The sequence below is a fragment of the Gigantopelta aegis genome, chromosome 6 (genome assembly GCF_016097555.1).
Source record: "Gigantopelta aegis isolate Gae_Host chromosome 6, Gae_host_genome, whole genome shotgun sequence".
NCBI classification, from domain to species: Eukaryota; Metazoa; Mollusca; class Gastropoda; order Neomphalida; family Peltospiridae; genus Gigantopelta; species Gigantopelta aegis.
Window position 1 is genome coordinate 89,151,784 of NC_054704.1, and position 15,105 is coordinate 89,166,888.

Genomic DNA, 15,105 nt, shown 5'->3' on the forward strand with positions numbered 1-15,105 from the left:
GCAGTTAAAAATTAATAACCGTGATTATTAAAATAAGCAAACATTATAAGGCCTACGCTGTATTCTGCATGACACTGTTTCTCGTTACCGGTCGCGAGATCACTATTACGCTAATTGAATATTTGGTAGTATTATTATGTTTGAGATGTCGGATAGATTATGTAACCGTTTGTTCACATCAGAAGACAGAAAATGGCTTAGCCAAAATTTTAGCCACTTGCAAATTTTATTAGCCATTTTTTGTAAAAATTAGCCAATGGCTAATTTGGCTACCGACAGCGCGAGCCCTGAATAAGGTGCTTATTTTGTCATTTCTATTTTGATTGGGAGGAAATTGGTGGTGATTTTGTTACTTAATTTTTGATTGGTTGGAAACAGGGTAGTTGTAATTTTTTGTTATTTATATTTTGATTGGTTGACAGGATTGATCCCTCTCATTGTGATATTTCTCAGTCCATCCAGTTCTCCACAACCAAAATGGCAAGGGCTGTGGTATATGCTGTCCTGTCTGCGCATAAAAATAGCCTTCCTCAAATCAACAAAAAAGTATCTTCTTTCTTCATTTATGTTAAATAATGGCTAGAGTATATTTCAGTTTGAAATATATAAAATAAAATGTTACTGTTTTGATTGATTCTCTAGCGTGACACGTTTCTAACTATTCACAGAAATTTATATTACAGCTGGACCTCGGTGCGATACGCACTGTAAACTTGATATCAAAGGAGCAGTTTGAAAACCTCGCACCATCCACGCACAATTTGCCGCCGAAACAAGAGCTTCCACCGCCGCCACCACCGTTCGTTCAAAGCAGTGGTAAGCAGTGTTACACACTCACCATGCTAACCACTTTAAAACATTATGGGCCAAATTTACGAAGCCTGTTTTTCTTGAACTTGGTTGCTTTAAGCACTGTAAAAGCTTGTTTACACGCGTGTAACACATAAACAGGCTTTGTAAATTGTGCCCTATATATTGACATGTTCTGTGTCTATGTAAACCACTGTGGTAGAATAATTGGATAGTACTTGCTTTATCTTTGTGAACTAGACTGTTTAAAAGTATATAGTTCTATATCTTGATGCTTCAATCATCTTTATGAATAATATGTTAAAAATAATATGCTTTCTTGTATTAAATGTATGTGTAGATAAATGTAACCCAAATTATCCAGTATATTATGCAAGCACCTGTTGGTAACATTTTGTAAATTGGTTATGGAATTTTAAAAGCTATCAGATAATTAATTACTATTTGCCATCTGTCTTCAACATGTATGTGTTTAAGTACAGATTTCTCCGTCTTATGTGATTTGAAGATAAAGCACTGCTGAAACCTGTATTATAAACAAAGTCCCCAGTCAAGTGAATTGTTACTGATATTCCTCCATGGAGAGTGTGAACCACCTCTGGATCCATTCAACTGATTGGATTTTTCTCATTACAACCAGTGCACCACAACTGGTCAAAGGCTGTGGTATGTGCTTTTCTGTCTGTGGGAAATTGCAAATAAAAATCCCTTGCTGCATTAGGAAAAAGGTAGCGGATTTCCTCTGATGACTACATGTCACAATTATCAAATGTTTGACATGTAATAGCTGATGATTAATTAATTAATGTGCTCTAGTGGTGTCGTTGAACAAAACAAACTTTAACTTTTAACCATCGAGAGTGTATTGGGTTGGATATAGCCCATTGGTAAAGCACTCGATTGATGCACGATCGGTCTAGGATTGATACCCGTCGGTGGGCCCATTGGGTTATTAATCACTCACGCCAGTGCACCACGACTGGTATATGCTATCCTGTCTGTTGGATGGTGCATATGAAAGAAAACTTGCTACTCATGAAAAAATGTGGCAGGTTTCCTTTCTAAGACTAAGTCAAAATTACCAAATATTTGACAACCAATAGTCGATTAAGAAATCAGTGTGCTCTAGTGGTGTCGTTAAAAAAAAAAAAAAAACCCACCCCCATTGAGTGTGTTTATTTGACTGTATTGTGATTTCTGTTGTAGAAGCGAGGAAAATGCCGTCCCCAACAACATCTCATGGAGCTGCCATGGCCCAATCTCTGCCGACTCGCGTTCCGGACACGCCTGGTCGCCGCGACCAAGGGCCACGGACACCACACAGTCGAAACAAGGCGCCGCGGTTTTACCCAGTTGTCAAGGATTCGTCCAAACCACCAGACCCACAGGTATGAAACTGGCAGTGCCAAGAACATATATGGAAAATGTCAAAAAAAAGTTTGTTCTTGTAGACTTTGTGTCTGAATGTTTAATGTAGGGATTGTTGGGATTAAGTTCTTTAAAGCCAGATTTACCAGTGCATCACAACTGGCATATCAAAGGCTGTGGTATGTGCTGTATTGTCTATGGGATGGTGCATATAAAATATTGCTTGCTACTAATTGAAAAATGTGGCGGGTTTCCTCTCTTAAGACTGTCAAAATTGGCAAATTTTTTACATGTAATATCCAGTAATAAATAAATCAATGTGCTCTAGTGGTGTCATTAAAGAAAACAAAACTTTGGTTTGTCCTGTGAATTGTGTCATATTTCAACGTTCATTTAGGAACAGTCTTTTGTTATAATTTTAATTTTAAGATTAAAGCAAATTATGTTCAGTATTCTCCAAACGTATTGATGACCAATTATTAACTAATTGTTGTAATTCCACACTTCAGGCATCATCTTGTTTAGTGTTATATACAAGGTGTGTTCAAATGTGTGGAACATTAATGCCTTTGTCTTTGTGCGAGTTACGTTCTTTGTGGACGTCACGACAAAACAATGTGCTACAGATTAAGTAATGCAGAAGTTTTGATCATAATATGGACACTTTAATTCAGATGTTATTACTTCTCAAATACAGTGCATATTGCTGTTTAAAAATATAGGGCCAAATTTACAATTGGACTACGTGTGTGCAACTATTTAAATGTATAATGCTTAAAAACCTGCGTTTAAGAAAAACAGGTTTTGTAAATTTGGCCTCTTAAAGTTTGATTTTCATGGCAGTTTACCTATTTTTCACAGAGTTATGACCCTTGAACTTAGGAGATTAAAAAAAAATAAAAAAATAAAAACTTTTTTTTGACAATGCCTCCTGAGAGCTTAATTTTTTGGTATACCTTTTTCTTGTTCTATTATAAATCAAGTTTGACTTTCATGGCAATTTACCCATTTTTCACATAGTTATGTCCCTTAAACTTTGGAGATATAAAAATTTGGGCGTAGTATAGGACATGTATTGCTTTAGCATTACTCTCAGAATGCTTGTTAATTTATCTGATGCTGTAGTTTTTAAAAACTGGTAAAAACCCAAACAACAAAATTACTTAAAAATTGAGTGATGGTCTATGACTTCAGAAATATTTGAGGAAAATTATTGAAAAGTTACTAGTACTATTCAGAAATATTTTAAAACTACATTCATTTGTGTTCCTTGTTTATATTAGTTCACCACTTTTAATTAGTTCAGTGAGTGCTGGCTGGTTCTTTTAGAATTACTTTTTCCTGAGGAAAATTAAATTTAAAAGTGAACTATGTCTTGATTCTTTGAAAATTATCATGTGGTAGCTTGAATTTTTTTTTAAAACCTGTATTGACAAATTCCAGACTTCAGGCATCATCTTGTTACGTTATATACAAGGTGTGTTCAAATGTGTGGAACATTAACGGCTTTGTCTTTGTGCAAGTTTAGTTCTTTGTGGACTTCACGACAAAACAATGTGCTACAGATTAAATAATGAAGGAGACATTGATTCTGATGGTTACTACTGCATAAATCTTTTGAACATTTTTTAATGTTAGTGTATTACTTTACTGCTCAAATATGAAGAAAATTACCTTACTGATCAAATATGAAGAAAATTATTTTACTGCTCAAATGTGACAAACATTATTTTTCTACTTACATATTATAGAGTAAATAGGCCTACCTGACTGAAATACAGTAAAGTACTGCTTAAATAGAACTACTGATTACTTCTACAGTATATTTTTTACAAGATGTTTAGTATCTGCACTTGTCTCTTATTAGGACACAAACTACTACCTCACAGTGTAGCTACTACTTAACAGACAATCTTACAAATACTACTTAGCAATGTAGCTTCTACTTATCAGAATGTCTTACAAACTGCTACCTTACAGAGTAGCAGTTACAGAGTAGCAGTTACAGAGTAGCAGTTACAGAGTAGCAGTTACAGAGTAGCAGTTATCAGAATGTCTTAATTTTTTATAGATTTGTTGACTTTTGACAAGATGAAACCACACACACAGATCAATAGTTTGAATTTTACAGACCAAACATAATTTGACAGACAATATATGAAATAAAATAAAGATGTGGAATAGGAAAAGAGATGGGGTTTTAAGTTAAAAAGGAATGGGCCTGATTTTATAACAATTGAAAGTCAAGATCCAAAGTAAATGATGGAGATTTTAAACAACTGATGAAAGAACAGATTTTGTAAGAAAACAAAATTTGGTGTTTTATTTATGTAAGTTAGCAAAACCTGGCTATTGCAATATTAAATAATTTAAAATGCCACAAAATCTGTCTATTGCAATATTAAATAATTTAAAATGCCATAAAATCTGTCTATTGCAATATTAGATAATTTAAAATGCCATAAAATCTTGTCTATTGCAATATTAATAAATTAAAATGCCACAAGGGAGCCACAGTGGAAATGTTTGGTGAAGCATCACTGCAGTGTATAGCTAAAAAAACACGTTTGAAACTTAAGAAATGTTTGAGAAACCTGCATAAAAAAACGGTGATGATGTTAATTAGCTTGGTGGATTGCTTGACGATAAGTTGAAATTAAAACTGAAGTGTGTCTATATTTTTGAAAAATTATTAATGTTTGCGAACAAATTGTTAATACTTATATTGATAATTCCACACTTCAGGCATCATCTTGTTAGTGTTGTATTCAAGGTGTGTTCAAATGTATGGAACATTAATGCGTTTGTATTGTGCGAGTTACGTTCTTTGTGGACTTTACAACAAAACAATGTGCTACATAATAAATAATTAATGAAGGAGATGATGATTATCACACTGAAACTTACACATGATGTTACTGATGTTCAAATATATTGTTTCACTGCTCAAATATGGCTTTGTGGCACACAGCAGAATTTAACATTTATTAGGAAACAAACTGGTACATCACAGTGTAACTTCTACTTAACAGATTATCTTATATTTCATTTATTTGACAAGTTTGACAAGTTTGACAAGATAAAACATTGATAATTCCACACTTCAGGCATCATCTTGTTAGTGTTGTATTCAAGGTGTGTTCAAATGTGTGGAACATTAATGCCTTTGTCTTTGTGCGAGTTACGTTCCTTGTGGACTTCACGACAAAACAATGTGCTACAGATTAAATAATAATAAAGAAAATACTGATTACCACATTGAAACTATTACTTTACTGATCAAATATGATGAAAATTACTTTTCTGCTTAAATATACCGGACTGAAATATGGAGTAAAGTACTGCTTTAATATAGTTAATTTAAGATGTTTAGTATTTGCACTGGTCTTTTGTGAGTAGAATTTAACACTTGCTAATGCTAGAAAACGAACTGGTACCTCGCAGTGTACGTCTTAAAGGGAAAAAGATTGAGGGTTTTAATATGAGAAAATGAGCTGGGTTTTTTAACAGTCAAGATCAATAGCAAATGGAAATTTCAGAAAAGTGATAAAAGGAAGTTTATGAGAAGAAAGCTCGCAAAATGCAGGGGTAGCTCACCAAATTTGTCAGTTGCGAATTTTTAAAACTGGCATATTTTATTTTAATTTACTGAAAGAATTTCATTTGATTGTTGATATTTTGTTTGAAAATAATTGTAATATCTGGCAATTTTTTTTAACTGATAGCTACATTGTCAAAATTGTCTACTCGCCCAGAGCTAGCCCTGCTGTGTGTTATATTTATGTAAGTTAGCAGAATCTTGTTCTTGCAGCATTAAAAGAGTTTATTTAAAATGCCGTTAGGGAACATTTGGTCGATATGTTTGAAGCATCACCGTGTCTTGTTTACAGTTTTTGAAACGGGGGGAAAAAAACACTTATTAATATAACCCTTCAGAAATGTGAGAAACCTGCGCTGGAAAAAAGTAATGATTTTAAAATTGGCTTGGTGATTGCTTGAAAAATAAGTTGAAATTAAAGGGACACGCCCTAGTTACGGCTAGTTGTTAACCATTACGGCATTGTTTTTCGCTATTAAACCCATTTTTTCACAAATAAAATTGCACTTTACTTACATTTTATTATTTAGAATACACATTTCCATTCACCTGAAGTGCTTTTTGGTAATCATGGTAATCCTGATGTTTGTAAAACGACGAAATGGATTTTTTTTATTTCTTAACAAGCCGCGTGCACTCGAGAAAAAACCGTTAAGCAAGCGAGGTCCAATCTATTTTTAGAGCGAATTTTCCTGTGTAAACGTCACAGACGTTGGTATACCACGTGACCGTTATCATTTTGGTTCGGTTTGTTTTCTCGTGCACGGTTCGCGCAATCAACATCTGATTTGTTGTCGTTTGCTTGTTCATTTGTGAGATTTTTCTTCACAGTTCGTAAACATTTTCAGTAACAATAAAGTTCAGACAAGTAAGTGTCTCAATACAAAACGTTACAAACCCTTAAAACCAATAATTTTGCTAAGTCTTACAATATCTGGAGAGGGGGATACAACCAGGACAGAACAGTTGGAACATGTCCAGGAGAGGTGAAAGGAACACACCCCAAGTCTGTGCGCACTCTATGAAATTTGTCGTGACGTAGGCATTCTTGTGCTTCGAGCGACATCTACCGGTGACATCAGAATACTAACTTTCAAAATTATTTCAAGCAATTGGGACATGGGGATTCCCATGGTATTTATCGATATAAAACCTGCTTTTTCACTCCATTTGATAAAAACGTGATCTAAGTGTGTTACAGGTTTGTAGATTAACCAAATTATAATTTATTTTCGCTGGATGGAACTAGGGTGTGCGGCTTTAAAACTGAAGTGTATTTATTTTTGGAAAATTGTCATTAATGTATTCAGATAAGTTGCCAAACTTGTTTTGATAATTATAATTCCACACTTCAGGCATCATCTTATTTATGTTGTATTCAAGGTGTGTTCATATGTGTGGAACATTAAACGCCTTTGTCTTTGTGCAAGTTAAGTTCCTCTTGGACTTAACGACAAAACAGTGTGCTACAAACTAAATTCTAACCATCATTGTTTGCCTTTTATTTCAGCTCAGATATACTGTAAACTACTGTAACAAATTAAATAACACCTTACAAATGCCCTAAGATTTGGAACAATACTACGTAACTATTGTTTCTTGTATCACTTAATGTAACATATTGACTCTTTGTTTTGTGATGGGGCGGGATGTAGCTCAGTGGTATAGTGCTTGCTTTATGCCTGATCGATCTAGGATCGATTCCCGTCAGTGGGCCCATTAGGCTATTTCTCGTTCCAGCCAGTGCACCACAACTGGTGTAACAAAGGCCGTGGTATTTACTATCCTGTCTGTGGGATGGTGCATATAAAAGATCCCTTGCTGCTAATAGAAAAAAGTAGCCCATGAAGTGGCGACAGCGGGTTTTCTCTTGTATTATCTGTGTGGTCCTTAACCATATGTCCAACACCATATAACTGTAAATAAAAGGTGTTGTGTGCATCGTTAAATAAAACATTTCTTTCTTTGTTTTGTGACAGACGCCACGTAAGAAGAAGACTCGCCACAGCAGCAACCCGCCTGTTGAGAGCCATGTGGGCTGGGTGATGGATGCCAAGGAACACCGGGCGCGATCTCGAAACAACTCCACATCAATGAGGTAATCATAGAACACAATTTAACTTGTGACTGCTAGGTTTTGAAATTATGTATATTCAGGTCCCATTAAGCTGTGAAGATAAAAGACCATCTACTTTCATAATGTTCCACTAGTAGTTGTGAAATTTGACTGTCTACTACATTCTGAATTTCTGAAAATAATTTTTATATATTGCAGCCCATCAGATACTCAGCTGTCATCTAGCTACGGCAGCATGCCTCAGTCATTCCCCCACTTTGAACATCCATCGCATCAGCTGCTGAAAGAAAACGGATTTGTGTGGCACGTCTACCACAAGTATCATGCCAAGTGTCTCAAAGGTAATGTCTAATAAATGTCAGTTTATTTATCATGTTAAACAGCTGTGGACTTGGGACATTGCTAGATAGAGTGGAATGTAGCCGTGCTAGGGTGCTCGCCTGAGTGGAATGTAGACGTGATAGGGTGCTCGCCTGAGTGGAATGTAGACGTGATAGGGTGCTCGCCTGAGTGGAATGTAGCCGTGCTAGGGTGCTCGCCTGAGTGGAATGTAGCCGTGCTAGGGTGCTCGCCTGAGTGGAATGTAGACGTGATAGGGTTATCGCCTGAGTGGAATGTAGCCGTGCTAGGGTGCTCGCCTGAGTGGAATGTAGACGTGATAGGGTGCTCGCCTGAGTGGAATGTAGACGTGATAGGGTGCTCGCCTGAGTGGAATGTAGCCGTGATAGGGTGCTCGCCCGAGTGGAATGTAGACGTGATAGGGTGCTCGCCCGAGTGGAATGTAGACGTGCTAGGGTGCTCGCCCGAGTGGAATGTAGCCGTGATAGGGTTATCGCCCGAGTGGAATGTAGACGTGATAGGGTGCTCGCCCGAGTGGAATGTAGACGTGATAGGGTGCTCGCCCGAGTGGAATGTAGACGTGATAGGGTGCTCGCCCGAGTGGAATGTAGACGTGATGGAGTGGAATGTAGACGTGATGGGGTGCTCGCCTGAGTGGAATGTAGACGTGATGGGGTGCTCGCCCGAGTGGAATGTAGACGTGATGGGGTGCTCGCCCGAGTGGAATGTAGCCGTGATGGGGTGCTCGCCCGAGTGGAATGTAGCCGTGATGGGGTGCTCGCCCGAGTGGAATGTAGCCGTGATGGGGTGCTCGCCCGAGTGGAATGTAGCCGTGATGGGGTGCTCGCCCGAGTGGAATGTAGCCGTGATGGGGTGCTCGCCCGAGTGGAATGTAGCCGTGATGGGGTTATCGCCCGAGTGGAATGTAGCCGTGATGGGGTGCTCGCCCGAGTGGAATGTAGCCGTGATGGGGTGCTCGCCCGAGTGGAATGTAGCCGTGATGGGGTGCTCGCCCGAGTGGAATGTAGCCGTGATGGGGTTATCGCCCGAGTGGAATGTAGCCGTGATGGGGTGCTCGCCCGAGTGGAATGTAGCCGTGATGGGGTGCTCGCCCGAGTGGAATGTAGCCGTGATGGGGTTATCGCCCGAGTGGAATGTAGCCGTGATGGGGTGCTCGCCTGAGTGGAATGTAGCCGTGATGGGGTGCTCGCCTGAGTGGAATGTAGCCGTGATGGGGTGCTCGCCTGAGTGGAATGTAGACGTGATGGGGTTATCGCCCGAGTGGAATGTAGACGTGATGGGGTGCTCGCCCGAGTGGAATGTAGACGTGATGGGGTGCTCGCCCGAGTGGAATGTAGCCGTGATGGGGTGCTCGCCCGAGTGGAATGTAGCCGTGATGGGGTGCTCGCCCGAGTGGAATGTAGCCGTGATGGGGTGCTCGCCCGAGTGGAATGTAGCCGTGATGGGGTTATCGCCCGAGTGGAATGTAGCCGTGATGGGGTGCTCGCCCGAGTGGAATGTAGCCGTGATGGGGTTATCGCCCGAGTGGAATGTAGCCGTGATGGGGTGCTCGCCCGAGTGGAATGTAGCCGTGATGGGGTTATCGCCCGAGTGGAATGTAGCCGTGATGGGGTTATCGCCCGAGTGGAATGTAGCCGTGATGGGGTGCTCGCCCGAGTGGAATGTAGCCGTGATAGGGTGCTCGCCCGAGTGGAATGTAGCCGTGATAGGGTTATCGCCCGAGTGGAATGTAGCCGTGATAGGGTTATCGCCCGAGTGGAATGTAGACGTGATAGGGTGCTCGCCCGAGTGGAATGTAGACGTGATAGGGTTATCGCCTGAGTGGAATGTAGCCGTGATAGGGTGCTCGCCCGAGTGGAATGTAGACGTGATAGGGTTATCGCCCGAGTGGAATGTAGCCGTGATAGGGTTATCGCCTGAGTGGAATGTAGCCGTGATAGGGTGCTCGCCTGAGTGGAATGTAGCCGTGATAGGGTTATCGCCTGAGTGGAATGTAGCCGTGATAGGGTGCTCGCCTGAGTGGAATGTAGACGTGATAGGGTGCTCGCCTGAGTGGAAGTAGACGTGATAATGAGTGGAATGTAGCCGTGATAGGGTGCTCGCCTGAGTGAATGTAGATAGGGTGCTCGCCTGAGTGGAATGTAGACGTGATAGGGTTATCGCCTGAGTGGAATGTAGCCGTGATAGGGTGCTCGCCTGAGTGGAATGTAGACGTGATAGGGTGCTCGCCTGAGTGGAATGTAGACGTGATAGGGTTATCGCCTGAGTGGAATGTAGCCGTGATAGGGTGCTCGCCTGAGTGGAATGTAGCCGTGATAGGGTGCTCGCCTGAGTGGAATGTAGCCGTGCTAGGGTTATCGCCTGAGTGGAATGTAGCCGTGCTAGGGTGCTCGCCTGAGTGGAATGTAGCCGTGATAGGGTTATCGCCTGAGTGGAATGTAGCCGTGATAGGGTGCTCGCCTGAGTGGAATGTAGCCGTGATAGGGTTATCGCCCGAGTGTTATGTAGCCGTGATAGGGTGCTCGCCTGAGGTTCAATAGGACATAGGATCAATTGCCCTAGTGGATCATGGCTGGGCTTTTTTGTCATCCCTGCTAGTGTTACACAAATGTTGTGTTGTGGTATGTGCTGTGCTATCTAGATTTGTTTTTTTTAATCCCTTGCTGCTGTTCATGGAGTTACCTCATGTGAAATGGGGGTGCAACGATACTGTCAAAACCGTATTGCGATATATTGAGATATAAGAAACTGTATTGCAATATGTATTGCAATATAGTTGATATTATTTAAATTTAATATTTATGGGGTTTTTTTATTTTTTATGAAAACAGAAGGCATGATCTTTATTAGTTTCAGTTGTCAGGCTAAATGTTTTAGGCAATATTTTTATTTTTTAACAATACTAGTCTACTAGAACCGGTGTGACGGTGTCAAACTATTTATAAATTGTCACATTCGGAAATCCTTACTATCGAGCTTTTCCGTTGCTGCTCGCTTGACACGGAAATGTACGTATTGAGTCGCAGTGTTTCGGCAGATCGACTGAACCAGAGCCGAGGTTATTAGCTGAGGTATTTTGAACGATTGGCCGAAGTATTCCGAGTTCAGTGAAAAACAGCGAAGTGTGATTCTCATTTGTTGGTTTATTTCTTTGAAGATGATAGCTGTGGCCTTATTTCAACGTAAATGAACAATGAATGATAATTTGTAAGTAACAAAACATTTATTTGTAATTATCGTTAACTGGTTATTTTCATTGGACTTTTAACACGTTTTGTTTAGAAGTTAGAACCAAGTATAACCGACCTATCACCTCGTATGCCAACAAGTAAGCCGACTACGCTTGACGTGATTGTTACATTTCCTGTCATCACCAATTAATAAAATGATGTGATTTTTGTTTGTTTGTTTGTTTGTTTGCCTATTTCAAGTCGAATAAGATACAACGAAAAAAAGATAGCGTATAAAAATCGCGATACGCAAAACTGTACCGCGGTTTGTATCGAACTGATAAATTATCGCGGTATACCGGTTTATTGTTGCAGCACTAATGTGAAACCAGTGAATTTCCTCTCTAGATTAAGTGTGTCATTTAAAATGTGCTGAGATGATGTTAGAAAAAATATTTTGAACACCACAGATCTAGGTTGGAGATTACGTGTCATAGTAATGTGTATATTGTTCTATTTGTCACTGAATTTTTCAGAAAAATGGTTAAATTGTCATAATTATTTTTAAGCTAAGTGATGGAGGATGGGTTGAGGTGGGGTTTTTGTGTTTTTGTTTTTTAAATATATTGGAGAAAGAAAGAGTAGGTATTAGCCAGTGTCAGGAAATGAACATTATGTTTAGTTAATACAGAAAGTGAAAGTGATGGTTTTATTTGATTTGATTTATTACAGAACGGAAGAGAGTTGGCATTGGTCAGTCTCAGGAAATGAACACCATGTTTCGATTCTGGTCATTCTTCTTGCGGCAGCATTACAACAAGAAGATGTTCCAGGAGTTTCGCAGTCTCGCCGTGGAGGACGCTAAAGCTGGATACAGGTAAAATACATGCTTAGAATGAACTACTTCATAGAATGAACTGATCGAAAGGTCCTGTTTTATCTCCAAATACATTAATAACCAACTTATGGAAATGTGTACAACGAACTGCTGCTATAATGAACTAACCATCATGATGCCTTCCAGTTCGTTATGAGAGCACTTTACTGTATTTTGATTTCATATTGGCATGTAATGTTTTGTGTTTTGTTTATCAACACCACTAGAACACATTGATTTATGAATCATCGGCTGTTGGATATAAACATTTGGTAATTTAGACATATAGTTTTAGAGAGGAAACACGCTACATTCTTCCATTAGTAGCCAGGGATCTTTTATATGCACCATCCCACAGACAGAATAGCACATACCATGGCCTTTGATATACCTGTCTGATGCACTGACTAGAACAAAAAAACCCTCAATGGACCCACTGACGGGGATCGATCCCAAACCCACCGTGCATCAAGCAAGCACTTTACCACTGGGCTATGTCCAACCCCTTGGCATTTAATGTGTATAGTTTTAAAATTATAAATAGTTACATTAGTTACATCTCATCAAGTGAAGTTTGAAATTGTCACACGAGTTGCACTGGCGTGATTAGTGTGACATGAAATTGTAGACTTCACAAGGTGAGCTGTTAATTGTATTGAGATTGTACAGCATTCTCATGGACAGCTTACTTGAAGGTAGTTAAGGAGTAGTCAATGGCTCAGTTGAATTACTAGTATTTGACCGGAAATTAGCCCATGTCTTTGAATAAGCCCCCCTCCGTTTTGATAGTATTTAAGAAATTAAGCCCTCATTCGTAAATAAGCCCACCCCCAACTTTGTCACCTTATAAATAACTCGAAATTGCAAGTTTGCTCAAAGTTCATTTAAAAGGTCATACCTCCTGCAGATAATTAAACACAAATGTAACACAATATTTTACCACCAGTGAGATTTCCAGTCTAACAGTAACAGTAACAGTGTGTGTGTAACAGTGTTTTCAATTTCATGCCTGCAGTATTTCTTTGAAGTACCCAAACACAAGTCTGAACTAAAACCAGTCTATTTTTACCACCACACAGTTAATGCTAATTAGGCAAATACCTTATTCTGATTGGCTAAGAATAATGACCTAGATTGACAATTCTTTGTAGTGTTAGCTGGCTGCCTGTGTCAGAAACGTGTGTGTAGGCTATTGAGTTTGTTGTTAATTGCTGTTGTTTTTAACTCTTCCCAGCATTAAATTTTGGATGTAAATAAAAAGCACTGGTAAGTAATTGTAACATAGGTGTGTTTCTGATAATTAGATACTAGTAAAAAATACCCAATTTAATTAATAAACAATTATTATTTATTAATAACAAATCATCAAATGGAACACTAATCGATGTGCTACTGAATGTTTTTTGTTTTCTTCCTAGTTAATTTAATTATTATTATTTATTTAAATGTTTTATTATTATTTATTTTTTCAACAAAACTTGCCCCTTGTCTGGGAATAAGCCCACCCCATGCTAAGCTCACAATGAGTTGTCTTGGCCCCCTGGCTTATTTCCAGTCAAATATGGTATTAGTTTTCTGGATAAGAATACATTGCAACCTCTCTAGAGGGTGTATACTACCAAATCAAATCAAATCCCATAGACGACAGTAGTAACATGTGGCTAAAACTCCTACCTGCAGCGTATCAATTGACATAAATGCCACAGATATAAATACTACCACCCCTCACCCTTAAAGTGAATCAGAAAAAATTGGGGGTCAAGCTGCTCATTCTGAGATAACGGGCAGCATCTATGACTACGCTAGTTCTGCACAAAATTTGAGTACTTTTTTTTACAGGTACCCCATACATGTTTTAATCACAAGGCTACTTGACACAGATGAGATAAAATTGCATACATTTTTTGTCCAGATAAACTTTTTTTTTTTTTTACAACTAACACACATTTATCACCAATCACAGAACTTCTGGTGTTCACTTTTCTATCAAAAGTTAGGTGCACCTCAAACTTTGACCCAGCCGGAAGTTATTTGGTTTAGTACTACCTAGACATCCATAGGTCCAAGTAAAATGTCCACTTTTAAGGGGTACCCAGGGAATATTTTGTTTAGTAATGCATCACAATTTGATAAGCAAGTTTTAGAGATAGCTACACAATTTTGTAATGTTCAGTACTAGTTGCTAATCAGTTTTTGAACTGATGGCCAATGTTGCTAACCAAAATTTTGAAAACATAATGTTGCCCTGTATCAGATTTAATAGGGTTCTGTTTTGTACCAATAATTGAAAATGGACAGTGAAGAACATCTGGTTTTGAGGGAATTCTAGTTTACTGAGGTTTGGTTTGGAGAAGTTTCAGTGTTACGCCAAACAAAAAAAATGGTTTGTTTCCGGTCACCCGACCGACCCTAAATTTTGCCACCGACCCTGAACTTTTTTTTTCTGCTGGGGTGGGGGGAAACACACAGAAGTTGTGGTCGCGGATCGACAAAGCAGACGACAGAAGTACTCAAGTAGGATAACTCTTACACGTCAGTGTATATGTTAAATGGAGGTTGAGGGGTGTGTGTGCGTGGGGCAGCGATGGTTTTTATACACCCCCACTGAAATTGGAATCATTAACCAGTGTTCTACATTGCGACCAAAATGGTCGCCAATGCGACCAAAATGTTGGCGTGGCGACCGATTGAATTTATTATCGTCGCCATCTGGCGACTGACTCCAAAAACGTCTAAGTATTAAATTATTTGCCATGTGCGTTCAGAGTCCTAGCAGCGAAAACAAATGAAATTTGTTGACATCATTGTGCAGTCGGAACATTTCACTATTTACGAAGTTGTCCGA

The 15,105-nt window shown here is 39.1% G+C and overlaps 1 protein-coding gene across 3 annotated transcripts in view; it reads left to right on the forward strand.

Annotated features, from left to right (window-relative positions):
• LOC121375446 (la-related protein 1-like) overlaps positions 1 to 15,105 on the forward strand; it is a 60,123-nt gene that overhangs the window by 35,225 nt on the left and 9,793 nt on the right. For 2 of the 3 annotated variants that reach the window (XM_041502908.1, XM_041502910.1), the window contains exons 13-17: positions 669 to 816; positions 2,017 to 2,198; positions 7,756 to 7,874; positions 8,052 to 8,194; positions 12,116 to 12,260. In XM_041502908.1, coding sequence (XP_041358842.1) covers positions 669 to 816; positions 2,017 to 2,198; positions 7,756 to 7,874; positions 8,052 to 8,194; positions 12,116 to 12,260 — 737 coding nt within the window. The remainder of the gene's footprint in view (positions 1 to 668; positions 817 to 2,016; positions 2,199 to 7,755; positions 7,875 to 8,051; positions 8,195 to 12,115; positions 12,261 to 15,105) is intronic. The other variant, XM_041502909.1, reaches the window with a different exon arrangement.